This window comes from Equus asinus, chromosome 8 (genome assembly GCF_041296235.1).
Source record: "Equus asinus isolate D_3611 breed Donkey chromosome 8, EquAss-T2T_v2, whole genome shotgun sequence".
NCBI classification, from domain to species: Eukaryota; Metazoa; Chordata; class Mammalia; order Perissodactyla; family Equidae; genus Equus; species Equus asinus.
In genome coordinates, this window is record NC_091797.1 from 14,032,364 (window position 1) to 14,059,873 (window position 27,510).

Consider the following 27,510-nt stretch of genomic DNA (forward strand, 5'->3'; position numbering starts at 1 on the left):
ACTTAGACACAGAGGGAGACCTTGCAGAAGGTAACTCAGCGATTCAATTGATGATTGAATCAATTCCCCAGTGCAATGCAACAACATGCTGAAAGAACATTCCTCGGTACTCTCTTTCAATCTCTTCACTTCCCTCCATCTCCACTGGCTTTGTTCTGATCTCTTTACTAATTAGCCTTCTCTGTACCTCACTCTATGTGACAATGTATAGCTGTCCCACAGTCCTTGAGGGTGTATGTTTCACTCCAGTCACACACAGAGCTGCCCCCGTCTCAAAGCTAAATCCCTACGATGATGATTGATTTGGTTTCATTTGAGGCAGGTGACTCCACGGACCTCTTCAGTTCAGTCATGGCTGGGGGTGGGGTTTCTGTAGCACAACCCTGGTTGGCAGGAGCCCACTTCCTCCAAGCAGGAGTTGTTGGAGAAGGGGCATTTCTGTGAGCACAGCAAGTACCCCAAAGTTGTCTACTTGGTAAAGTGTCTTTTATATAATGAAAGCTCACTAAATCATAGCTGTTAGGAGAAAAGAACTAGGTAACATTTATTATCATTCTTGGTTTAGATTAATTACCGGAAAAGGCTCTAGACATCATGGAACACCTCAAAGATATTCCCTAGTCAAAATCTTAAGAACTTCTTCCTCAGTGCCCCAGACTGACTGCATATTCTCACTCTGACTTGGGGTCTTTACTGAGAATGCCATCAAGGCTGATCCATCCTCTATAATGCTCACAAAACACAATTGGCCGGACCAGCAGAATCATAAGGAGAGCTAATCACTTTGGGACATCAATATCCCTGTGGAGGGAAGCCTTTGTCCTAAATCATAACAATAACTGCCAGTTATTGGATGCTTGCTCTCTGCCTGTCGCTTGTCCCAGCTGAGAAAGTGAAGTTCAAAGGGTAACTTAGCAAACAAAGGGCAAGGCTGGGATTCAAACCCTGCGTGTCTGTTCACCTTCATAACACGCTTCCCGGGAAGCACGTGCTCCTGCCTGACCACAGCCCTCCAGCAGCCACAAGTCTTCGTGCTTCACAGCCCTCTTTCTCAGCTGACCCAGGGTGCCACTTCGATCCATTCCATTTGTCTTGCTCTCAATCTCTGTGAAGGGTTCCCATCCCCACACCTCCCTGAGAAATAAACTTCTGGGAACTAAGGTTCTTCCCTCTCTGTCCTAGTGGCTCTCACAGGAATATCATGTTCCACCATAATCCCAATACTCCATGTCTTCACAAGTGATCCGCCCCTAAGGAGTAGGCTCCAGACCCCAGCTGAGCTGATCCTGTGTTTTTGGGTTTGGGGTCAAGAGATTGAAGCAGGTCTCTCTCAGTTGCCGTAGCTCTAATATGTCAAACTCAGGAGCTGCCAAGGATCACGTTTGCCACTATGTGAAAGGAAATGAACAGAGAGGAGCAGAGGTCAGACAGAAAGAGGTAGAGTTCCATGGGGTTCCAGCCCCTGGTCCCTGTTTTTGTGATACAATTATGTGACCTCAGACTGTTACGGAGCAGGCCACTAGACTATCACCTTCATGAGAGCAGGGATCAGTCCGGCCTTGCTCACTATTGTGCCTGTAGAGTGTAGCATGGTGCCTGGTATGTAGTAGCATACAACAAAAAGCTGTTGGAAGAGTGAATGACACATTCCTATGGCACCTTCTATTAATGTCTCCTTTTTTCTTATGAAGAGCCTTGACTCAGGAAGTTCAGTCAACTCTATTATCCAAACAGTCCTGGTTATTAACTAGATTGTCCATCTATTCATCCATTCATCCACAAATCCACACACCCACCATCCCACCACAGAGCTCCTCCTGGGAGCAAAGCACTTCCAGGAATTGAAGATAAAAGACCAAAGACGATGGTCATTGAGGGCTTCTGGTCTAGGTGTGAGGACAGGCGTCTAAAATGTAATCAGTATTCTCCAGGCCATCCAGCATGGGGGAACAATTGAATGACAACAACACTAACCCTGCAGTATTTCTCTGGCTCAACCCTCATCTCACAGATTTCCCATGGATTTGCCCCTCCCACTGAGAGGCTTCTCAAAAGCTCACACTCTGGTCCTGCATAGCTGTGCACAACTCCACGCACTCCTTCTTCAGAGGGAAGAGTGTTTCCCAGCTGTGTGCTCCATCAGATGGCTTGGCTGCTCTGGCTGGCCCCGCCCAACAGAGATGGGCCCCAACCTCAGGTGGTGTCTAGACCCTCCGTCAGAGCCATCTTCAGCCATGTCTTCCTCGCTATTCTGGGCCTGGCAGCCTCTCCCTTGCCTGTTCCTTGGATCCCAGGAGAACCCAAACAACTCTCTGGTCTTTCCTATGAACTTCCTCCCAATCTCCTACCTGCCCCACCACTGCCTCTCCAGCTATCTCACTGCTACAGTGAGGCTTCATGTTCTTTTTAGCTTCTTCCCTTTTCCAGGGTCTGCTTCTCTTCCCTCCACCCACAGATTTGGACCACTTACCATCACTTATCATTCACTGAGAGCTAAACACATTACACACTTTCCCTCATTTGAAACTCTCAAACACCCATGAGATTTGGCGTTACCATCCCCATCTTACAAATGAAGAAACTGGGTCTCAGAGAGGTGATTTGTGCAAAGTCCAACCTAGACAAAAAAACTTTCTTCACTGCACTGCCTCTGTAAGGTCCTCAGAAGCATGTAGGTTTATAGACTCAGCTCAGGCAGTGTCACTACCTGGACAGTGTCCACAGGGCTTGGGACCACTCACCCGGAATTCAGGAGGCTCATCGGGGCTGAGCATTCATCCCACACGTTCATCTCTGAACCTAGAATGAAACAGGTTCCAAATCTCATGATTCAAAAGCCTCTCCAGGGCCTTTAAAGCTTTAATCCATTAGGAATAACATCAGTTTTGGCTGAGTTGTTAAAAATGATTTATGATGGAAAATTTCATACATTTATGAAAACAGAAGAAGAGTGTAATGAACCCCATATACCTGTTACCCAGCTGCAGCCATTAGCAACCAGAGATCACTCACTTGGGGCTGTACCCCCACCCTCTGCCCCTCAGCGCTGGGTTCATCTGAAGCAAATCCCAACACCATATCTTTTCATCCATGAACACTTTGACATGAGTCTCTAAAAGTTATCATCATACCAAAAAGTTAACAGGCATTCCCTTCTATCAAGTGTTCAGTCATGGTTCACATTCTCCCAATTGTATCACTAGTTTTACAGTAACTGCTATGTTAGAATCAGAATTCAAAAAAGGTCTACACATCTCATTTGCTTAAAGAATCTCTCAATCTCTCTTACCTTTGGGTTCCCCCGCCTCTTTGATTTTCTGCAATTTTTAAACCTTCTGGTTATGGAAACATGAGAGTAGAGAGTTCTCCAAAAGGTCTTAGTCACTCGAGATGAGAACAGTTTTTCCTGGGGACCTTAAAATACAGATTCTGATCTGGGAGGGCTGGGGTGGAGCCCGAGATGCCGCATGTCTGACAACCTCCAAGGGCATCCGTACATTGCTGGTCCAGGGACCACTCTCTGAATAGCAAGTCTGTCAAATTCCACAGTACAAATTTTGCTAATTTTGCTAATTGCATCTCAGAAGTGTTCCTTTGTTTCCGATATTTCCCATAAGTTGGTGCCTAGAGGCTTGATTGGATTCCAGGTCCATCATTTTGACAAGAATTCTTCATAAGCATACTTGCTATTGCATCACATCACCCATCCTTCTGGCTGTCCCATTTTGTTATGTTAGATATTTAGGGTCAGCCTGACCTTCCATTATAGATCCCTGTTAGTAGCTTTAGCAGCTATTGATCTCTTCATCGTGCAGATCAGTGGTTCTCAAAGCTGGCTGCACATTAGAATCACTTGGAGAGATTTTAAAACACGTTGATGCTTGAGTCCTATTCCAAATCAATTATATCAGAATCTCGGGGTTAGGTTCATGCAGTGTGTGAGTGTATGTGTGCACACGCAAGCCTGCCCAAATGCAACTGTGCACTGCAAGTGCAAGTGTTTTACACCCCTCACAGGATTCAAATAGGCACCATGTAGGGTTGGAAAACCATTGGCCTAGATAATGTATTTTCATTGTGATTTCCAAAATGGTGATATCTCAATCTATCCTTTTTTCTTCATTGATTTTGCTGTGTTTTCAAAGTGTAGAAATGCTGGTTCAGAAAGGGAGCCAGGCGATATGCTGCAAAATCGATGAGCTCCAGCTCATACCCTGAGGACGCTCACTCCTTCTGCTCCTAAAGCCACCCCCACCCCTCGCTTCCAGGGGCTCCGTCTCCAGGGACCTCAAGCTGCCTCTGAATATCCAGAGCCTGTCACCCACAAAGTCTACGCCTCATACCCCATATGCTCCATTGGGGGTGGAGATGGACTTTTCATTTCTATACTATTTTAACCTCTTCAAAATGATCATAGAGTATGTTTCTAAAAAAAGACATTTTAATTTTCAGAGGAGAAAGAAAGTGAGAAACGACCCTTCTAACTAACTCTGCACTTTCGCCTTAAATCCCAATGAGCCATCGAGAATCCTCTTGAATGATGCCTCTGGGCGGCAGAGGATGCCACATTAAAACATGGAGGTTAATTTGGAAAATGAAAAGTTTCAGCCTCCCCTTATCGCACAGCTTTCTCCAGTCTAGGCTCGTCCTGGCAGGAGTAGGGCACAAGATCTGCACAGATCAGAAGAAAAAAGACTGGAGTGAAGAAAACTTGCCACCTGCCACGGGAGGAAAAGCCGGTCAGTTTTACTCTCAAATTCCTTCCACCTGTCTGGCTTCCTCACTCTCACCTCCTTTCCATCTATTTTTTTTTTTAATGTATCAGTTATTTAATTGAGGTTTTAGAACACCAAGTTGTGAGGATAAACGTCATATGTGAGGAAGAACACAGACGCACGCAGCCTTGGAACCAAGGAATCGCTTTGATTTGGGCAGGAGTTGAGAGCCCACAGCTTTCTGGTCAACCTCGCGCTGGTCTGTAAGCTTGGACGCGCTCTCTCTCTCTCTCTCTCTCTCTCTCTCTCTCTCTCTCTGTGCAGAAGAGTTGTAATCAGTCTCTCTGTTGACTGTCAGGAATCCTAAGCATGGTGGAGAAGCCCAGGCTTCACTCCTTCAATGGAAGAGGCCTAATGGAAATGACCTGGTAGCTCTTGGCCGCAGCAGGAGTAGACGTAAGATGCTGGATTCATTCATATTCTTTTCATATTGCAGTCATTGAGCACTGACTTAGGGAGCAGTTGGAGAAAACTCTTTATATGATTCCCAAACAAACAGCAGTTTTCACCCACTGTTCTTTAAATGTTGTGCTGCGAGTAAATTAGTCAGTTCTTTTAAATAAGTACCCAAATACTGTGGACACTGGTTGTTGATACTGAGCTCATCCAAGTGATGCAAATAATGATTAACGAAGAAAGGAAGAAGAAAGGAAGGGAGGGAGGGACTCATTTCATTACACAGCTTCTTTTCATTTCATTCTTCTAAGCCAAGTATTACATTTGTTTAATTACATTTGTCTCAAGAATATTAAGAAACAGGTAATTTCCTTTAAATGTATAGAACAGTCTCATAGGTACTGATGTAAGAACATATCATTCGCTACCAAAGGTACAACCATCCTACACTTTAAGAAATCTTTTAAATTCTGTTCTCAAGCTACTTGAACGTTTAGTTATGGAGGTTTGTAAAGAACTTTCAAAAATCAATAGTTGTGTCTGTATACACATTAATGGTGAATTTAAAGCGGTTAGCCTCCTCTGTAACCCACACACTCAATCTTTTTTAGTCACTGCTAAACGCTCTCTTAGACCCAAAGGTGAGAGAGCAGGGAGCTTTCCTCAAACCTGGGCAGCTGCACTGTGGTTTAACGTGACAACAGCGAGGAGCCCTGGGGACCTGGGACTCATCAGGATGCCCTGCCTCCGTCCCAGCCTGGACAGAGGCTCTGCTTCGCTTCTTCTCGAGAAACGTGGATGCCCTATGAATGCAGCTTAGCCATGGTTTATTTTTTAAATATTTTGTGAAATGTTCCATTTTATATAATCTGGTGATGCAGAGGTTTGCAGAAATTGTAGGGGAAGATAACGTTTTATTCTAGAATCTGAAGAAACCTATGAATCTCTTGCCAGAAAAATGCCATATTTTATATATATATATATATATTTTAGGGGTTCCCAGAAGCCATTAAATACATACTTGGATTCTAGGACCCCAGGTTAAGAATTTTGCTATAATAAAGCAAAAACCCCTTTTGTAAGTTCATCATTACTTTTTTCTAAAATCCCTTTGTTTTGAATATTTTATTTTATTTTTTTAATTAATTTATTTTTTGGTGAGGAAGATTGGCCCTGAGCTAACATCCATTGCGAATCTCCCTCTTTTTCGCTTGAGGAAGATTGTTGCTGAGCTAACATCTGTGCCGAGCTTCCTCTACTTTGTATGTGGTACACCACCACAGCATGGGTGTGTCAGTCTGTGCCTGCGATCCAAACTGGCAAATCCCGGACCACCAAAGCAGAGCATGCAAACCTAACCACTATGCCACCAGGCTGGCCCTGGGTTTGAATATTTTAAAATTTTAAATTGAAATTTTGAAAACGTGTGGAGTCAAGCACAAAGAATATTATAATAAACACGATCTTACTACCTAGAATGAACAATAATTAATATTTTATCACATTTGCCTTCCGTCTTTAAAAAAAAAAAAACACAGGTAATACATCCATAGAATCTTCTTTTAAAAAAAAAACATTAACAGAGAAAGCTACAAGTCAGTTGGCCCATCAACCCCATCTCCACTAAGGTGAGCTCTGTCCAGTGAGTCCAACTTTTATATTTTTGCATTTATATGTGTGCTCACCAACCATGGACTTGGGTGCCTTTTGAAATAATTTATATAAATTATTTTGTGTGTGATTCTCTGTTTTCCTCCTTACACTCAATGTTATGTTTTTGAGATCCATCCATGTCGAGATGGAAAGATAACAGGAGAGACTATGCCATGGGGTGGGGGGCGTCGGGTTCATTCCTTTATAATTATTTTTTAAATCTCAACTTTCATATTTTGTTGCTTTAGAGTTAGATCTGAATAAAATATGATAGAACACACAGGAGAGGATGTGAGTGCAAAGGCTACCTATAAAGACTCCAAGGTCTTTAGGGCACACTACATATTTTTTTAGTACAAATTTTTTTTTAACTTGAACTTGTCATTTCTTCTTCTGATGACCTAATTTTGTTAAAACAATAAAAGGCCAATTCTCCTTTCTGTGCCACATGAAGCTCTTTCTTGCATCTTCTGATTCCCCAGTTTCTATATTCAGGGTTGGCACCATGATATCTTGTCAGAGTTAGAAGAAAATTCTGTAGTCGATATCTACGTTCTGGGCCTGAATTTTCCTTTTGATGTGAGACAGAGCAGATTTTCAAAAGTGAAGTCACCTTGCTCTAGAGGACAGAACTTTGCTAAATGGCTGTGCTTTGTCTACCTTGGGAGCTGCTGCAGTGCCTACAGAGCCCCTCACACGTAAACCTTTCATCAGAAGACAAAATAGAAGAAAACAGACCAGTAAAACATAAGGCGGGAAGTCATTTCTGTGTGATCTGGCAAAGCTCAATTTAATCTACCAGAAAATTCCTCGAATGGTATCTAGTCTGAAGGGTTTTTGTACCCACGCTGTTTCACAGTCACACCCAGACGTGCCCTCCGCCCAGCGGCTCTCCACATGTAACCTGGTCAGGAGCACCTTCAAAACTGGAGGTGGGGCTCAGCTCTCTAAGCTCTTGGAGCCTGGCCATGCCAGACAGTGACAGGCACCCCGGAGTTCCTGATGGGAGAAACTGAAATCATAAACATATGCTGCTTTTCATCACACTTCATGAAAATCATAAATAATCTTTAAGTTTAAGAGAAAAGGCTTTTGGGGAAGCCATGTTTGATACTCTGGTTATCCCTATCAGTATTCTCATATTTCGTATCAACTTTGGAATATGGCTTCTTCTTATAAAAATTATTTAAATACAAAGGATGCATTTACCAAATGACAGGATCTAAAATGTAGGGGGCTTGGAGAGAAGGAATCCTACCCGTTTTTCCACCCTTTAGCTGAGGGACTTTAGGCAAGTCACTTAACCTCTCTGGGCTTCCTAAGCTTCAAACGAAGGCTTGGAAAAGAAAAGCACTAATATTTTTATATATATATATTTTTTTTCTCCCCAAATCCCCCCAGTATATAGTTGTATATTTTAGTTGTGGGTCCCTCTGGTTGTGGCATGTAGGACGCCACCTCAGCATGATCTGATGAGTGGTGCCATGTCCACACCCAGGATCCGAACTAGTGAAACCCTGGCCACCAAAGTGGAGCACGTGAACTTGACCACTCGGCCACGGAACCAGCCCCTACTGATGAAATCTGAGAACCTCCAAACCCGATGGAGACGATGTCGGCAGTACAGAAGTCCTTAGTTACCTATGATCTCACTGTTAGTACAACATTTAAATAGCCAAATACGATCTTTGCCCACTTTATTACTTTGGGATTATTTTAATACTTTGTGTGGGTGTTAATTAGTTGATATTCACACACACATAATCGCTCACATACTTCAGGCCTATAATTTTTCTATCTCCCACATTGATCTTTCTTAATATCTCAAAGGAAGAGAAAGCAGATAGAAACACTTGACTTTAGCTCACGGAACATTGAGACATCTCATAACCAGGCAGGTGAAACCGAGGCATTACTTAAAATGTTTCTTTGGCTCATGAAATGATAGTTCCCTCTATGTGAAACTCTTTTGAATTTCACCCTTTCTCCAGGATTGACATGTGTGTAGAAGGCTTGAAGGACCTGAATGACAGGATTATGTTCTTCCCACTCTCTCTGCCTGAAGAGAAGGAGAAGAATCTGGAATACATCCTTGAAAGAGCCACTACAAGATTCTTCCCTGGCTACGAGAAGGTAAGTAACAGACTTCTGCCCTACTCTATGACTCGGGTCAAGCGGGAGAAAAACCAACGGAACTGAGAATAGATAAAACAACTTTATTTGTACACGAAAGATCCCAAAACACTTTGTGAAAGCAAAATTCTTCCCCCAACTGCAGTTACAAACCAATCTGCCCTTCCACCTCCCATCCTGGTTCTGGATTGAATTTTTTTTCTTTAATTAATGCATAACTTCAGCACTATTTGTGGCTCTGGTGCTGGCAGAAGTTCAGTTGCCTGATTTAATTCCAGAGTAAAATAGAGCCTTGTGAAGAGGATTTTTGTGTGGGGGCGGATTCCACACTAATTAGAGAGCTAAGGGGGGAAAAATGGATATTATTTGTAAAATACACTAGATAGTACCAGGGCTCAGAGAAGTTTATAAGGCTTAGCCAAATTCTACACAATATTCTGAAATTCAAGAAAAAATTGTTCTAATAATAACACTATTTTTCATCTGTCTCTGCATTTTTAACAGCTGAAAAATAATGTCTGAAAAAGCTTGCGCATTAAGCAAATACTTAGTGCCACCCCTAATGCAAGGGTTTGATGACTTTAGTTATCAATGCTCTTGTTCTCCAGATGCTTTCACCGTAAAATCAGTAAATGCAGGAAAGGATCATGAAAAATGTTAGAGTTTGGTAAAACATGAGCCAGGTAAGTTTTCCAAACTCACTTGCAATGCTGGTTTAATCCATCCTTTCTGGGTTAAGTAATGATAATTTGGACTGAATGATTTAATACATACATTAAAAAATATTTATCAGATCAACAATGTTAGAGCCTAGCATGTAACGCAGATTATGTAATTGATACTTCCATATTTGATTATAGATACTCTAACTTCCAAGGTGGTACTTGCCCTTAGGTGCACTTAGGGAGTTATCAGTCCCGTTGGTCCAAGATGGAAGATGAATCAAACTGTGAATAGTCTATACTTCAGGCTTTCTCCAAATCATTCCTTCAAAAGCACTTAAAAGATAACATACTCCTTTGTAATTAGCATATAACTGAAGAGATTTTTATCTTATAATTTTTCCAATACTGACAAGGGAATGGATGATTAACACCACCCTTCCCAATGACTGAAGTTTCTGCTGTGGGATACAACAAAGTACAGAGATTTCCCTCCTGGCTAAAAATAGTAACAATAACATCATCACTAACAACAGCGCTAGCTAATTGTAATGAGGGCTCCCCTCTACCAAGGGCTTACTACGTACATGTCAAGAGCTGTGCTATGCATTTTGCAGGCTTGGTCCCATCTCATCATAATAAGAACCCCATGAAAGAGCTTTATCCCCATACAGATGAGGCAACCAGAGCTTAAGGAAGCAAACAAGTTGCCCAATGTCATACAAAGTTGGAGCCTGTACTCAAGTCTTTCTAACTCCTGATCCCATGCCCAACCATCACGAAATCATAGAATTTTAGGGCTAAAATATACCTTAGTGTCCTCCAACTCCAATCTTTCATTTTGTATTCAATTGATTTTGACTTAAAGTGACCCATAAGTCAGGACCCTATTAGAAGAAAATTTGCTTATAAAATAGGTTTGGGTTCCCGTGAGAATGACATTCTCCCTGCAAAGAGCAGCACAGCTAAGGAACCTGCCCTGAGATGGTGCCAGGAGAGAATATCACCACGGACCTGGAAGAGCCACCAGGCCAGGCTACGGTGGGGAAACCGTTCGTGAAGATTCGTAGAGTAGGTACAGGGAGATGGAATGAACACGAAGGCCACGAGATTGAGCTGTCTCCAGGGCTGAGAATACGTGAGGAGGATTTAAGCTATCCACCTCTTTTAGGTGAATAAACTGAAGCCCTCAGAGAGATGGAGTTTATTCAGCTCACACAGCCAGTGGCACAGAATAGATCAGGAACCAGTTTCTCAACTTCTAGAAGACATTCTGCCAAATCACGCTGACTTTAAATTCTATGCTAGGTATGCCCCCGAATCCTCTATCCTCTCCTTCTCAACTATCACGCACGCACTGAGAGACCATGGGCAAGATTTTCTCGTGGGCAGTTGGCTGAGCTGGGCTGATATGCGGCTCCTTGAAGTCATCCTAATGACTGAAGAGTGCAAACCCAGCACCCTCTCGGGCTTCCCTCCGCTACAGGTCATGCTACCCAAACGGCTCCCAGGAACCACAGGGAGAATGAATGTGTATCATTCATTTATTCTTTCAGTCATTCATTATCACTTAAGAACCTGCTGACTTCTTTATGCCAAAACCTGTGCTAGAGATACAGATGCCCTCAAGGACCACACCTAGTGGGGGAGACAAGCACAGAGATAACCTCTACATAATGTGGCAAATTAAAAAGTAAAATGATCCGGGAAAGTAGATGAGAGTCACCCAGGCCAGCATGGGGATTTAAGGCAGGCTTCTTGCAGGAGTTACATCTCAAAGACTTTGCCTGGAATGTAGTAGAAACTCAAAAGTGGCCGCTTACCTCTAGATAAGGTGAGGGGAAAACACTTAATATAATCCTAACATAGCCATTATTTAATAACCATAACCGTTGACTCTGCTCTTACTACATGCCAAGCATTGTCCCAAGCACTGAATGCACATGACTTCATTTATTTCATTCCATCCTCAGAGTAGATAGGAAAGGAGACACAGAGGGGTTAAGTAACTTTCCCTAGGTTGCACTGTTAGCAGGTGACAGGGCTGGCACTCAAACCTTTGCCTCCACGGCCTGGATTCTAAAATACTTTGCTATGTTGGTAGATTTCTTTACAGCCTTTTAACAATATACTTATTTAAAATAGTTGTAATCTGAGTTATGATAATTCTGCAGCCTCGATTTTCCACTTCACAATACATTATAAGCATGTTTTGGTATTGTTAGTCTGCCTCATTTTTATACAATGAAGTCTGTTTTATACATATTTTTGAAAATTTTCACAGTTATATAATACTCCATTTATTGTGCTCAGAATAATCTTATTTTAAATAATGAAAATTGCAAACGACCTAATTTTTCAATACCTAACTAATGAGGCTATATCCAGCATACAGAATTTTATGCAGCCACTTAGTTACAATTTCAAAGAGTACATAACAACATGAACAAATGCTTAAGATATAATAAAAATGAGGACTTCTCTTTATTAGTTATACATCAGGATACTCTGGAATATTTGCTTTTGTAAATAATGTTACAACAGCATCTTCATGGGTATGGATTTTTCCACATTCAACATTACATCATTAGGATACAATTTTAACAATAGGATCACTTGGTTACAGCATATGAACATTTTGTGGTTCTTGAGAAATACTGCTAACTTGCTTTCTACAAGGGGAGCATCACGTTGCAATGCCACAAAATATATAAAAATTCCATTTTATCTCCTGCCTCTACCAGCAATGAGAAATACAAACACTTTTTCTCTTATGCAAAAATGTGCCTTGTTTATATTTTACTTTGTTTATTTTGCTATATTCTCTTCTCATGAATAGTATACTTAGTATACTTTTGCATTTTAGGAATTCAAAGCCAGAATCAGCCACATTCCCACAATTAACAAATTTCTCCAGCCTGGAAGCCAGAGGAAGCCTCCCCTAGATCAAGACTCCATTGAAACCGTGAAGAGTATTTTCAAATCTGAACGTGGCATGTTTCTTAAAAACATGGGCACTATAGTAGCGGAGTATTAACAAATGAGGTCTAAGGAACTCAGTAAACTGTTCCCCTTCGCATTTGTAGCAGTACCCAGAAGGAAATCATAAGGCCATTTTAATAAAGTGATAAAAAGCATAAGGAAATAAACTACCTAATACTTGTCATAAATCAGACAAAAACCTTTTGTTTTTCGTAAGACAGGAAAACACCAATTAATCAGAATGACCCAAAAAAGAATTCTTCTGCATCCTACCTATTGCAAAAGAGAAAAGTCATAAGTAAGCAAATGGATATGACGGATTTGTTTAAAAACCAACCAAAAAAGCACACACACATCACCACTACCCGCTCCCACCACCTTTTGGGAAAAGTCCAGGACACAGCACAGCTTCAGACTAGTTTCTTACCCTTTCACTCACTAGAGTATTTTACACATACAGTATATATTTCTAGGATCAAGTTCTCATTTAGTTTCTACTTCAGGATCCTAATCACAGTTGAGTATAAGCTGTCGGCTGTCAGAATCTGATGGTCTTTCTCCATCACCTTTGACACTCAGCAAGTGTGTGGAACGCCCCAGTGACAACCTGCTTGTGTAACAAGCTCTTTGGCACCATTAGGATTAGAGGGATTTTCTTTTTTTGGGGGGGGAGGGTTGGATATGTTCAAAGTATATCACAGGATTTTGTTTGGGTTTCCTATTTGGTAAAATTAGTAGTGTTTTTCTTTCTTTCTTTCCTGAATTGAATTACTTATCACCAGAAGTTTAACCACCTCCTTGAAAGTGAATTGGGCAAGGTGACTGAACACAACCTATCCACTCGGCTGTTGTCAGCTGGGAGCTCCACCCACCGTTTCATTTAAAGAAAGGATTTGCAATCTGAACCACTGCACAGAGCCAACAGGACCAAAAATGCAGATCTTTAGAGCTCTAAGGGGTCTTGTCGATCATTTAGTCCAAATACTGCCTTAAGGAAGAGAGACTGGGACCCAGAGAGAGGAAATGACCTCCGAAGATCATCCGGTCAGCAAGAGTCGGGCTGGGCTCCAGTCTCCTGATGGTCAGGCTGGGCCCTCAAAGTGCGCTGGGCACTAAAAGTCAGAACGGTGCCCAAAAAGGAAGTGGCAATCTGACACAAAATCATTTTTGTTTCAGACTTATTACTGTTTCACAGAAAGAGAGAAAAAGAGAATACTTGTTCCTGAGGAAGAGTTCTGGCTTAAATAACCCTCCTTCCCAACCTCTTTCATTAATAATCGAACTTTTAAATATCAAGGATGATTTGTGTATACAGAGAAGACACTAAAATGAAAGGAATAGGCTCAAAACAGAGTGCCTTTTATCTGAATACTAAATACATTGTTAGTACACACTGTGCTGAGAATGGATTTTTCAAAGGAAAAAATAACAATGGCAGCAATACAATTAAAACAGAAAAAATACAATTTCTAATAATTTCTAATATAACACAAATGACAAATTGATACATCAGCGTTCTGGGCAGTCCACTGAGTGCATTCCATTATCCGATAAGCTGCGGTTTAATGTAAACTTTCTTCAGATGTGCATTTGGAATTATTAAAAAACACCACACATATAAAACTAGAGATGCAAATGAAAGCGTATCACAATTCATTAGACATCTTTAATGAAAACAGGACCCAACAACTGGAAAACAAAGTTTTTGTTTAAAAAAAAACACATCAAACTGGTGTTCATATTAGAGGTGACAGTGTGTCTTTTGTTTCTAACATAAAACAAGACACTAAACATTCCATATCAAATTTATCTTTTAAATACATAGCGTATGCTCTGCCGGACGGTGCAGAATGACGGGAAGTGAGTGTTCGGTTCCTCCGATTCTCAGAGCAGCAGAAAGACAAGTCTCAGAATCATCAGGAGGCTGGATGAAAATAAAAGAGAGGCGGGCAATCACATCGACGCAGCGTAGACAGAACGGGTCGGGGCTCCCCTAACCTGTTCTGTTACCAAACTGGAGCTCCAGTTCCCTCCGACTTCTGCTCCTTGGGGCAGGGGTGACCTCATTCTGGCTGTATTCGAACTTCCCAGACAGAACCAAATTAGCCACTTAAAACTGTTCACTGAATGAATGAGGAAAATCGGAACTCACTGTTCTGAAAATCCAGGATGGAGGTTCCTAAGAGAAAAGTTTGGAAGGAAACTCGAAACTCAAAAGCCAGTAAAGTCAAGCAACTTGAAAAAATAATCAAGGGGCAATTTGGGGGTCATTATTACAACCTCAGCCACTTTCCATTGATTGGCGTCTTCTTGACCCAAAAACCTGACTTCTGATGCCTTTAACCACCACATCTCATTTTTAGAACAGGCCCACAACTGGAAAGCAGACTTTTGTAATCACATTTTTTTCCCTTAAATCATAAACATAATACATAGCCGTACTAGAAAATTATATAGAAAAGGAGAAAGAAGAAAATTACTCATTACACTACCACTCATAGATAAACACTACTAATAGTTCAAAGTATTTCATTCTATCTTGCTTTTCCATACAGATTTTTAAAACTTGAGATCACACTATATTTGGTTGTTTTCATCCTGTTTTTAATCTCCTACATCATTAAGATTCCCAACGCCACTAAATACTTTCTGAAAAAATGATATGTAACGCCTGCTCAATACTCCATTCATTGAACATGAGTGAAACTTCCTTACTGATGAACTTTCAGGTTGTTTCTAATTGTTCACTTTATCATGTCTCTTCCATTAGAAATAAGCTGCAATAAACACCAGCCTTTGTATATACCTCATTATTTCCTTGGAACAATTTCCAAAAAGTAGAAATGTCTATCAAAGGAAACAAACATGCTTATGGCTTTCAATGTATAAACACAGCTTCCAGGAGGAATTAAACATGCTACCTAGGCATTTTTACCTGGTAACATGCTTAATCTCATGGATAGAAATACTGTGATTAAATTAACGGAAACTTGAGGCTCCTCATTTACCTTTCAAAAAAATATTAAGTTTTTCTCCCTTAAAAACTCAAGATAACTACAGCAGTCTGTCCCTCTGGCCTAGTCTCTCTGCGAGAGACTGAGCATCAGATTTAAGCAAATACCTGACTGTCTCAGATGGGTGAGTCTTGAGGACAATGAGGCCGAATTTAGCTCTTTACCCTGAAGAAGGCACGTGTGGAGACCTGATCAGACGCTACGGCCACCGTAAGGGTATGTGCCAGCATGCGCACGGGCACATCACCGCAGACTGAACAAACGCACGGTATCTCAGGGTGTCTCCACTCATGCTTATTGTAGTAAAAACTACTTCGACCTTTCAAACTAAAGCTGACTTTTGCCAAAAATTCAGCACTTCAATATGACGACAGAGGAAAATATAGATCAAAATAGTTTTTCTTACCTTAAACCTGCAACCAGCCCAGCCGGCATTATTTTCTTGGATCTTTTAAACCTCACACCCATGATGGTGGCCAGGAAGAAAGCTGTAACTGGACACCAAGCCAACGCGTGAGCCAGAGTTTCACACCTGCCCTCAGCGTGCACTTTCTAATGTAACTACGACTGTGTGGAAGCACTGAGTTGCTATTTTCTTGAAAAGAAAAAGTACTCTATCAAGACACTTTATAAACTAACTCATCAAAAGATTCCTGAGTAAACAAGCATGTTAAAATCCATTCCTGAAATGCCGTCAAGAGAAAAAGTCTTTTTCTAACTCAAATTTCTATTTATAGCATACTCCTTGAAGACTAGGACTGTGCCTTATTCAGCTTTCCTCAGGAACGTCAGGCAGTGTACCAGGGCCCACAGGAGATACTCAATTAGTGTTTAGTTAACTGAATGTGAGGAAATCATCAGCATCTTTTGGTTTTTTTGTGTGCTGAGGAAGATCTGCCCTGAGCTAACATCTGTGTCAATCTTCCTCTATGTTTTAGTAAGCAAGTCGCCACCACGGCATTGCTGCCAGTGAGCAGTGTAGATCCACACCCAGGAACTGAACCCAGGCCACCGAAGCAGAGTGCACTGAACTTAACCACTGGGCCACCAGGGCCAGACCTGCTATCTTTTTTTAAAGTAAGACCTGTTTAATAAAATCATACTAGGAAGAACGTTATTTATTTTGTAGCATTCCATTTTGGAAAATTCAATGCCTGGAGACTAAATAACAATAGTCTAACTAATAATATTATAATCAGAAGCATCATACCAGCTTTTTAGGAGCTGAACCAATATGAAGAGAGAGGTAGTTTTATGTAACAGATCAGGGCATTGAAGTCACAATTTAAGAACAGCTTTCGGGGCTGGCCCCATGGCCGAGTGGTTAAGTTCGCGCGCTCCGCTGCAGGCGGCCCAGTGTTTCATTGGTTCGAATCCTGGGCGCGGACATGGCACTGCTCATCAAACCACGCTGAGGCAGCGTCCCACATGCCACAACTAGAAGGACCCACAACGAAGAATATACAACTATGTACTGGGAGGCTTTGGGGAGAAAAAGGAAAAAATAAAATCTTTAAAACAGAAGAACAGCTTTCAAGGAAAAATACTTTGCTAATATAAAAGCAAAATGACTGAATGAACATATGTGAACTATTTATGTGCATATGAATAAAAAGCCCAACATATTTATATCTTGCTGATAGATTTTTGTCTTCTGACACAATTTTATTATTAAAACCATCCCTCACTCCTATTTAAAATCAGGAAAGAAGAAAGGCCACTAAATTTCTCTCTCCCCCAAATACAGAACTGATACAACTTGTCTTCATTGGTATTTTCTTCCAAACCCCACCAGGGCACCTGGAAAAATTAATCAATTTAAACAGAGAGAATTCCTTGGTGTAGTTTTCCAGATCTTCACTGTATTTCTCTTTCAAGCTACACAAAAGAAAGCCAAGTGTCTTGGGGGCTTTAAACACACACAGGGTTCCATTTTCTCTGTGGAGATTCCCCTACTAAGCTGAACAAAGGAAGAAGCTAAAAAAAGGGTCAACCTTGCTTTTCCAGATTAAGTCTTAAAGCAAAGCAAGGTCTAAAAGCTGTGTGTGAATTAGTAAAACAATGCAAAGCTGTCTCTCTTCAGGTACTTCCATAGCAACAGAAAAAATGACACTAATACACACTTAAGAGAGTTAGCCAAGAATCTGGGCATAATTCCTTGCTTCTTCTAATTTTGTTTTACTTATTTATTTTTTGTTTTGAGGAAGATGAGCCCTGAGCTAACATCTGCTGCCAATCCTCCTCTTTTTGCTGAGAAGACTGGCCCTGAGCTAACATCCATGCCCATCTTCCTCTACTTTATATGTGGGATGCCTACCACAGCATGGCGTGCCAAGTGATACGTAGGTCCGCACCCGGGATCCGAACTGGCGAACCCCGGGCCACCAAAGCAGAACATGTGCACTTAACCACTGCACCACTGGGCCAGCCCCCTATTTTTCTAATAATCAAGTCTTATAGAAATATTCTAAGTTGGAAGGTCTGGTAGCGTATGTGAGCATAAGTGAGGCCAATGTGCTACACTAAATGATCCTTTCCTAGTTAAAATCCTTCTAGCATGTAATCATCATAAATTACTACACGCTTTCACGACTTTCTGGCCCTGATCCTGTGCACATCCCCCTGCTGAGGTACTCTGATAGCTTTGTCCTTAACAATCTTAAATTTTCCCAATGAATAAGAAGGCCTCCAGGAAGCAAGAACACCTGTAGGATGTTCATCATCACCGACAGCGGAACGACGAGGGACCCTGGAGTCCGCCACACATGAAGGCCGACACCTCTAACCCCCTCCATACTGCCCATTTTCCCGATATAACTGACTCAAGGTTCTGTAATTCTTTAAGATGGGTTTTTTGAGACATTAGTCTCCCATCTTCCGATCACACCGGCTAATGGAGTAAAAACTTCCTTTCTCAATCTCTGAACTCGTTGTGACTAATTGGCTCAGATGGCAGCGAGCAGAGTGAGCCCATAGCTCCCTAACCAGCAATACCATTTTTTTGATCAGGTCTGTCTAGAAAGGAACAAGAATTGTGATCAGTCTTGACACACGCGTAGGGCCATGTGCCTGTGTCTCACTACGTAGCTTCTACTACACCTAGCAGAGGGGATCAAAAAAGCCACCCCCAAGGGTCGATTCTCCATAACTGGGAAAAATGCCTCACTTACACAGTGACAGTTTTACATCTCGTTTGTCACTGGAGACACGGTAAGCGCCATAGGCAGCCAAAAATCCAACAAAAAGACCAGCAATCAAAGATGGAACGCCACCTGGAAAAAAAAAAAGGGGGGGTTCAGAAAGGGAATCCTCAAATGAAAGGAATTGGCTTCCAGTATGATACACACACCTCCAAATGCATTTCTGCTTGGGCATTGTAACTGCACAAAGCCAAATTAAGTTGGCCTATTCACGGATAATTTCTAAATGCCCATCTCATGCTGAACCTGAAATGCAGGGCAGAGGAACCCTAAGCACACAGCAGTGCTGTTAGATATGATAGAGGGAATAAGAAAGCCTGCCTTGTAGGAGGGGTTTTCACATTGATTGCATCATCTTGGGTGATTGGTTGACTTCTTTACGCCCTTCATTTTTTTTTCTCTAGTCTCCTTGCCTCCATCTTTTTACTCTGAGGTTGTGATGATGAAATTAATACGCAAACGTATCTTTAGCTCATAGAGGTAGAGGGAGAAATCTTGTGCAAACCAAGTGATGGTTCTGTCCTGAATAATTCACAAACCTTCCAGCCTCAAGATGTTATGACTCAGGGATGAACAGCAACAAGTACTGAGTCACCATTGTTCCCTCCCACCCCCCTCAAATCTATTCTCCAAACCACAATATGATCTTTTAAAAACACACACCTAGACAGGGCGCTCCTCTCATTAAAGACCCTCAGTGCTTCCCACTGCACACAGGAAAGAACTCAGGTTTGCTCCGTTGTTGGAGCCCTGGAGCTTCTTTCAGTTCCCTGAACACGCCAGACTCTTTATTCCTCCTGGCTTCCAGACATGCTGTTCCTTGCCTAGACTGCTCTTCCCCTCACTGTTCACCTGGTCAACTGCAGCTCCCCTTCGGGCATCTCTCTAAGGGTAAGTTCCTTAGAGATGCCTTCTCTGACCCGCCCGGGCTGAGCGAGGCCACCATTACTCATCATATGTTTATAAGCCTGTTCATGTATTTAATGTCAGTCTCCCCCACTTGCTTGTGAGCGCCATGTCTTTTTGCTCACTGCTGTTTTCCCAGGGCCTGAAACAGTGCCGGGTCTGTAGGCAGCACTAGATAAACCCTGAGGAGATGCACGCCTGGGCGCCCCGTCAGGGATCATGTCCAAGCAGAAGTCAGAGAAGGTCACAGTTGAGGAGATTAAGCGTTTTCTGGAAAGCATGACTAGGTCGCCGTCAAGGTGCTTTCTCACCTAGAGACTCTCTGCCTCTTTTCTGGACACCCTCAGGATTTCTGCACTGCTGTCCTCCTGCCTTAAGTCGGGGGGGGGGGGGGGGGGCGGGGCGTGGCAGCATCTGCACTTGAGTCTTGGTGAGACCAGACAGCCAACAGCAGGGACAGGGCAGGCTCCCAGCGGCCACGCGGATGAAAAGTGGGAAGGTGCTGGGGAGAACTCATCCTGCGTGAGGAAGGAGCAGGGGCTGTGGGCTCCACCCGACACGAAAGCCACTGCTGGGGAAGGGGGCAAAGGTCCTGTGGAAGAAGTTCATGGCCCACGGTGGGGCCACCAAAAAGGAGCTCCAAGCTCTCCCCAACCCATTTCCTCGGATGCGGGTCTGGGTGGGGAGGTCTTGGAATCGGAGTTCTCAAAGGAGCTGAAAGGTGCAGGCGGGGGCCCCGCAGAGCAGGAAGCTGCCCAGGAGTGGCCCCACCCCCACCCCCAACCTCCCACTGGCAGCGCAGTAGCAGCAGAAACAACAAGCATATTAAACCTTTACTCTGCGCCAGGCACCATGTGAAATGTGTTACACACAATATCTTATTTAATCCTAACAGATTAATTTACATTGAGGACCTGAAGCCTAGAAGTTAAAACAACTCACGTGAGTATCTGAGCTGGTAAGTGGTAGTGTCAAGAGCAGAATGTAAGAATGCTTGATTCTGTGGCCTGTGCTCTTAACCCACACTACACGACAAGAGTGGGCTCCTCTGTGAACACATGTGGACCCCCAGGGGCTCCCAGGATCCCTTAGTGGGGGGCTTTTGCAGGAGGCCAAGGAACCATATTGTGCAGCCGGGCATCAGGGCCCTGATATCGGACACCTTACAGTTCCCGTGATTTCATTTGTTCCTGAAGAGATGTGGCTTGGAATAGCAAAGCAACCCTCTCCTCTCCCCACCCCGGTCCATCCCAGCCACTCCAACACGCACACACAGACGCATGCATACATGTGCGCACGCTCTTCCTTCTTCCCACCCCTCTAAGAGGCAAGCAAAAATGTCCAGAGGCTCTTTTCTGTTCTATGACAGAGGTTATTCAGACATGTCTTTGACAATGAAAAGGTTTGTGAACAACAATCCTAAGAGGACTTTAAACTGAGTTCCCTTTAAAGTAGATTATGAACCATCAACTTTTGAGTAGTTGTTTACAGGTCTTACTTTGGCGCCATCGTTTTTTCCCCATCAAATACGTATCCGTGATGCCACACATACTGAGAGAGAAAATAAGAACCACCAACCAAAATCCAGGGTGAATGACAGGCTCACAGGAATCTTAGAAGATAACCTAGTCTCACCTGCCAGCCCCGCAGCCCCGGGAGAGAACTGAGCTTCTGGCCGTGGACTTCTTAGCAATCTCTAAAGAAGGGAGTAACTCTGAAAGCTGTGTAGACCTGGCTTCTTCACTCAAACTCAAGTCCACCAATGTCACAAAATATAACACTCCTTGAAATATACATTTCAAAAATATTCAATTTTAAAATTTCATAAAAATATAAGAAATGGAAATATGAGACAGCAGGACTATAAATCTTCTACCTTCAAACAAAGTAAAATATAAAACCTGACCTTTCATTTTTCTCCATGAAAACCCTTTATTTATCAACTGGGGTTTTTTTCCCTCTTTTTGACAGTGATGAAGAGACAACTTACTTCAGATATAATATCTAAGATTTTAATGAATTTTCCTTTGCAACACACAATATCAACATAATTCAGTTTTTTGACACTATGAGTACATAAACAAAAAAAATCCTCATTTGATAATAAGCAAGTAGCCCTAGGGAGGTTAAATCAATTAATGATGGAATCGACAATGACAGGTCAAACTAGAATTGGGTAGAGGAGAGAGGCCCAGAACCCCAGGTTGGAATGCTCTGTCATGCCCAGCCCCACACCACCCCCTCCCTTCCCCAAATCCCCTCTACGACATGCTGGTCCTCAGCCACCTCCAGGACATCTTTAGCTTCGTGTCCTACTTACAGACCCTCAGCTGATCCCAGCACCACCACCAACCCCACCTAGTCCTTTTGATGAAAAACCTGATTCAGGCTTACCTCTCCGCTTATATCCCAAAATGCTTCCAAATGTCACAAGGGCTGCATAACCAAAACCCACAAGGTCCATTGGCAAGGCTGCAACGCTAAAACCAGGGGGAAGGGACAAATGTTAGAAAATAAAAAGAGTTTGAGGGAGCAAATGTATATAAAAATGATATGCATTCCACAGAATTACAGAAATTAGTTTCTCTAGTCTACCAAAAAAGGGAAGCCAGATCTTCATCTGTTCCGGCACTCACCTACGCCCCACATCCTCCTCCCTCAAGCACAGCCAGGGGCACCTCGGGTTGATCCTCCTGGCCTTCAAGCCCCGCTGTGCCCTCAGCTGTCTATTTCCTTCCACTTCCCCAAGGCAGTCTCCTGCTCTCTGTAACACCACAATCTTCACTTTTCACTTCCGTTCCTGGAACGCCCTCCCTCTCCACAACAAACCCCAACCATCCCTCTGACGCTTCTCCCCGACTTCAGCCCTTCTTAATGACCCCCCAGCCTCCTGAACCACTCTAGCCTGCACCACCCAACTGGTCTGGAGCAAACTGCTCTTCCTCCTCTAAATCCCTTGACTTCAGAAACCATTCTCGAATCCTTGGTATTTGGACAGATATGCCTCGCCCTATCCTCCTCACAGTGAAGACCAGAAAAGGGGTGACACGGACGTTTGTTTGCTGATCGAACCAAAGTTTCACTTTAAACATTTGCTTTGTCACCAGCTTTGTTATGAGAGGCTCTTCTGTGGTGGCAGAGACACCAACGCTTAATCGACAGCAAATCACTAAGGGATATAACAAAGTCCTGGCATGAGGTGAACTGAAGGACAATGACATCCTATGGGGCATCAGAGCAGCAGATGACACACATCCAGTGGTGAGAAGTTCTGCTGAAACCCTGCCCACCATTCTCTAAGATGTAGGAGAAATCGTACCAGCGACAGGCTGGAGACTGGAGACGGGGCTACTGGTCACTGGCCGGCTCTTGGTCCTTGGTCACACCCCATCCCTATGCCAGCATCCCCCCAAAGTGAGGGAAACAGGAGATGAACTCGAAAGTTCCCTGCAGCTCTTTAAATTCCAAGACTCCTGGTGGTGCTTTCCAGAACAACGGAAAAGGGTTCTGAGCTTATCTCGGAGAGGAAGTGAGAACATACTGTGAGGAAGGGTCTGAGGGGAGAGAACCTGAGGCACAGGAGGAGACGATGACAGTGAAAACAAGGCCACACCGAAAAACCCTCAGCATCTGCGGGAAGGAGAATTAGAACAAGAGAGCTCACCTGTCCCCAAGCAGCGGTACAGTGGGACCGAACACGGAGGGAGGACCTGTGTTCAAAAACCGCTGTTGACTGAGTGATGGATAAACAAATACTAACAGCAAGGATGTTTCAGAGTAATTACCACGTGCTAGGCACCATTCTGAGGCCGTACATGTACCAACTTCTTTAATCGTGACCACAACCCTACAAGGTAAGTACTATCATTCTTATCCCCATTTTCCAGATGAGGAGACTGAGGCACAGAGAAGGCAAGCAACATCTCTGAGGTTACACAGCAGAACCAAGATTTCAGCCTCAGAAAAGTCTCATTCCTAACCACTAACAGTAATACCTCTGATAACTGAGTTGGCTGGCTGGAAAAAGTGAATATGCAGGTGAAACTTATGTTCTTCAGAGTTTTAAATTCTGGATTAATCACATCTGCTTGGCTTCTTGGGTTAAAGTCGTGACCACACTGCACTGTCTTCCATCTGGTGACTGACCACCTTTAGCCCTATGAGCATCTCATGCTCAGCCCTACTTAATGTCTTTCTCAAAGAGTTAAACATGTTCCACAAGGTATGCTTGGCTCCAAACCTGACGCCACAAACTACTAGCTGTGTAGCAGAAGGCACTCCTGATTATCTCTAACTCAAGCTCTCCACCTGTAAAGTAGGACCATTGAAATACCTACCTCACAGAGTTGTTGTGATAATTAAACGAGTTAATCCCGTAAAGCACTGAGAACAGAGCCTGGAACATACGGAATACTCAACAATTAGCTACTCTAACAAGAGTTATTCTTCTCTTTCACACTTACCCCCATTTTTAAGCTTAATGTGGGTAAGGCCATTACTACACCAGCAAACTGAGGAAACCACTGAGGTAGGGAGAATTTACAATTCAGGCATGCAACGAATCAAACCATGATATTGCAACGTATATTGACACTCAAGTCCATTAACAACCACAGGCACACCTCGTTTTATTGCGCTTCGCTTTACTGCTTCACAAACACTGTTTTTCACAAACCCTCCACCAGCAAAAAGACCACAACTCACTGAAGGCTCAGATGATGGTTAGCATTTTTTAGCAATAAAATATTTTTTAATTAAGGTATGCACACTGTATTTTTAGACATAATGCCATTGCACACGAAACAGACTATAGTACAGTGTAAACATAACTTCTGTATGCACTGAGAAACCAAAAAATTCATGTGCCTCACTTTATTGCCATATTCGCTTTATTATGGTGGTCTGGAACCCAACCCACAATCTCTGAGGCGTGCCCACATTTACTGACCATGTTCTTTGTGCAAGGCAGTAGGAAACAATGAAAAGCCCTCCTACATGGGCCTCATCTTCCAGGACTTACAGTACAGCACAGCGGAGGAGGCAGGCATGTGAGTGCATCCTAACAGGAGAGGCATGGGTGCCATAATAATAAGGAGCACCTAATGAGGCTTGGGAGTCTACGGAATGCCTCCCGGAGGAAGCAGGGTTGCAGCTGGGACCTTAGGGAGAGGAGGAGTAACCCCAGTGAAGCATGTAGCAAGGCAGCGTGTGTTCTAGGCAGAAGGGAGAACATGTGCAAAGGCCTAGGGCCATGAGGAAGCAAGGCATGTTGTCAAAATGGAAAGAAGTACAAGAGGGTTGTGAAAAGATACGGGGCTGGTGAGAAAGACAGGGCCGGCCCACCCACGTCAGCCCTGTAAAGGGAGACTCTTCTGTCCCAAGGGCAGTGAGCGGTGAATGAAGGGGACGGCACTGGCAGATGTAAATTCCAGCAAGAGCTTCCTGGCTGCGGTGAAGCCAGTCAGGGAGATAAGCTGGGAGGCTGCAGCTGTAAACCAAGGGAGAGATGACGGCAGCCTGGCCTGTAGAAACGGCACTGAGAGCTTCAGGAGGCGGGATCAACACGCCTGGATGAGGGCAGTGAGGCGGAGGAGAGTCAGAGACAGCTCATGCCTAGGTCTCTGGCTTGGACCACTAAGAGGGGGAGGGCAGGGGAGCCGTGACACTGTTCCCTGAAATAGCAGTATGCGTGTAGTGAGGGCAGGAGGAAGGTCACCAGGAATGATGAGACCTGTCTGAAATATATTCAGTCTGAGATGCCCGACAGGCAGTCAGGAAAACACCCTCGTATACAGATCTGAAGCTTAATATAGACATCACTCAACATCAGGTAGTAATTTGGGGACCTAGTTTTCTCCTAAGCCAACCACCTGGTGCGAAAGCGGGTTCTTCCCCCTCCTCTGGGCCCCCCAGCGCTTCCTCTGGCCCTCTCTTGCAGCCCCATCCCCTTCTGCCTGGTATAGAGTTGTGTATGTTGGGCTTATCTCTCCTCTCAGCCAGTCAAGCTCCTTGAGGGCAAAGCTCAGAATCTATTCCTCTTTGTCCTCCTCACAGCACCAAGCTCACAGTCACACACATGGCAGGTGCTTAGTAAATACTTGCTCAATGAGTGAATGAGTGAGGGAACCTGCGGAACAACTTCTGCCTGAAGACATTCTTTCGGGTTTTTCTTAAGATTCTATTTTTCCTTCTTCTCCCCAAAGCTCCTGGTACATAGCTGCATATTTTTAGTTGTGGGTCCTTCTAGTTGTGGTATGCGGGACGCCTCGGCATGGCTTGATGAGCCGTGCTAGGTCGGCGCCCAGCATACGACCCGGTGAAACCCTGGGCTGCTGAAGCTCAGCTCCCGAACTGAACAACTTGGCCACAGGGCCAGCCCCCTGAAGACATTCTTTTGTTTTTTGGAGGAAGACTGGCCCTGAGCTAACTACTGCCAGTCCTCCTCTTTTTGCTGAGGAAGACTGGTCCTGAGCTAACATCCGTGACCATCTTTCTCTATTTTATACATGGGACACCTACCACATCATGGCGTGCCAAGCAGTGGCATGGCCACACCCGGGATCCGAACTGCCGAACCCTGGCCGCCAAGAAGCAGAACGGGCGAACTTAACCCCTGGGCCCCCAGACCGGCCCCGGAAGACATTCTTTAACTCACCTACCCCGGGTTTAGCTCTAATGCCAGGAAACAGACGGTAGTTAATCTGTTTAGTGAACTGAGTGTTGTTCTAAAGAGGCAGAATAAATCTATTCGCAACCTTGCAAGAAGCGTCTGTACTCACAGAGAAAATTCAGACAAAATGCACCCACTCCTCTTGCTCCTTTGCCATGGCAGGACCATTTGACCTGTCCAAAAGGACACACGAAAGCCAGAGGCTGCCTTAACATGAAAGGGACGGGGGTGGGTGCAATGTGGGACGCATCACATGCTCCCATCGCAAACGAGATGCTCCGCCCTTAGAAAAGCCAGAAAGCGTCTTGGGTGCAACGCGGCAAGATGATTTACTGCACCGCGTACAAACCCAGGTGACAGGGCGCCGCCTTGCCTCTAAATTTGGGGAATCCACGAAGAGACTTACCGTAAGCTACGATATAAAACGCGTTTTCACATGTTGAGTATCAACAATTACCCACCTTTGAACTCCTTGGGGCTGGACAGACACACTTTCGAGCGAAGTGTGGGTGGTGCTGGGAAGGTTAAAACCCTGCCAAGCATGTCTGCAATGGTCCCAGAGCCCCACCCGTTCCTCCGCCTCTCCCTAGCTCCGGGAAGGTGGGAGAGTCAGGACCGCGAGAAGGAAGAAATTCGGGGCACTCCCAGGAGGAGGCGAGAAGCGATGCCTGGGAGAGCAGACCCCATCTCCTGCAAATTCCTCCCAAGGTCCTCTGCATCGGTGTCTGTTTATTTCTGCGCTTTTGCAAGAAAATTCAGGACAGGAAGGTCTCGACTGCGAAGCGTACAGCTCACCTGCAGCCCCGAGCCCTCCGTGAGGCTGAAAAGAGAACAGTCGGCAGCCAGCTGCTGGCAAACTTCGTACCTGGAGTCCGGAAGCCGGTGCTCGCCGCCGGAGCCTTCGGACCCTGCGCGCTCCCTTCCAGCGCTTGGCGGGGCCCGGGGCTCGGGGCGGCGCCTTTCCCGCTGCGCGCATGCGCCACCTCTCTCCCTCCCGCGCTCGGCCCCGCCCGCCCGGCAGAGCAGAGGCGGCCGGTCGGCTACACCGCCTGGAGCGCCCGGCTGCTGCCAAAAGGCTGTGCCTGCCCCCTTTCGGCCCTGGCCCTGAGCTGGGGTTGA

At 44.2% G+C, this 27,510-nt stretch overlaps 1 protein-coding gene across 6 annotated transcripts; it reads right to left on the reverse strand.

Moving 5' to 3' along the window:
- Positions 1-12,073: 12,073 nt before the first annotated feature.
- On the reverse strand, positions 12,074-27,496 carry TMEM14A (transmembrane protein 14A). 6 transcript variants are annotated; one of them, XM_014834664.3, is made up of 5 exons: positions 27,257-27,496; positions 22,116-22,201; positions 18,786-18,887; positions 16,022-16,109; positions 12,074-14,525 (listed from the first exon to the last, which is right to left on the reverse strand). In XM_014834664.3, the coding sequence occupies exons 2-5, from the start codon at positions 22,183-22,185 to the stop codon at positions 14,486-14,488; spliced, it is 300 nt and encodes a 99-aa protein (XP_014690150.1). In that variant the 5' UTR covers positions 22,186-22,201; positions 27,257-27,496; the 3' UTR covers positions 12,074-14,485. The 6 variants fall into 6 exon arrangements, with proteins under 6 accessions (XP_014690150.1, XP_014690148.1, XP_070370864.1 ...); XM_014834662.3 differs by having other exon boundaries at positions 27,187-27,393; XM_070514763.1 differs by having other exon boundaries at positions 12,074-14,780; positions 27,257-27,387.
- Positions 27,497-27,510: the final 14 nt, after the last annotated feature.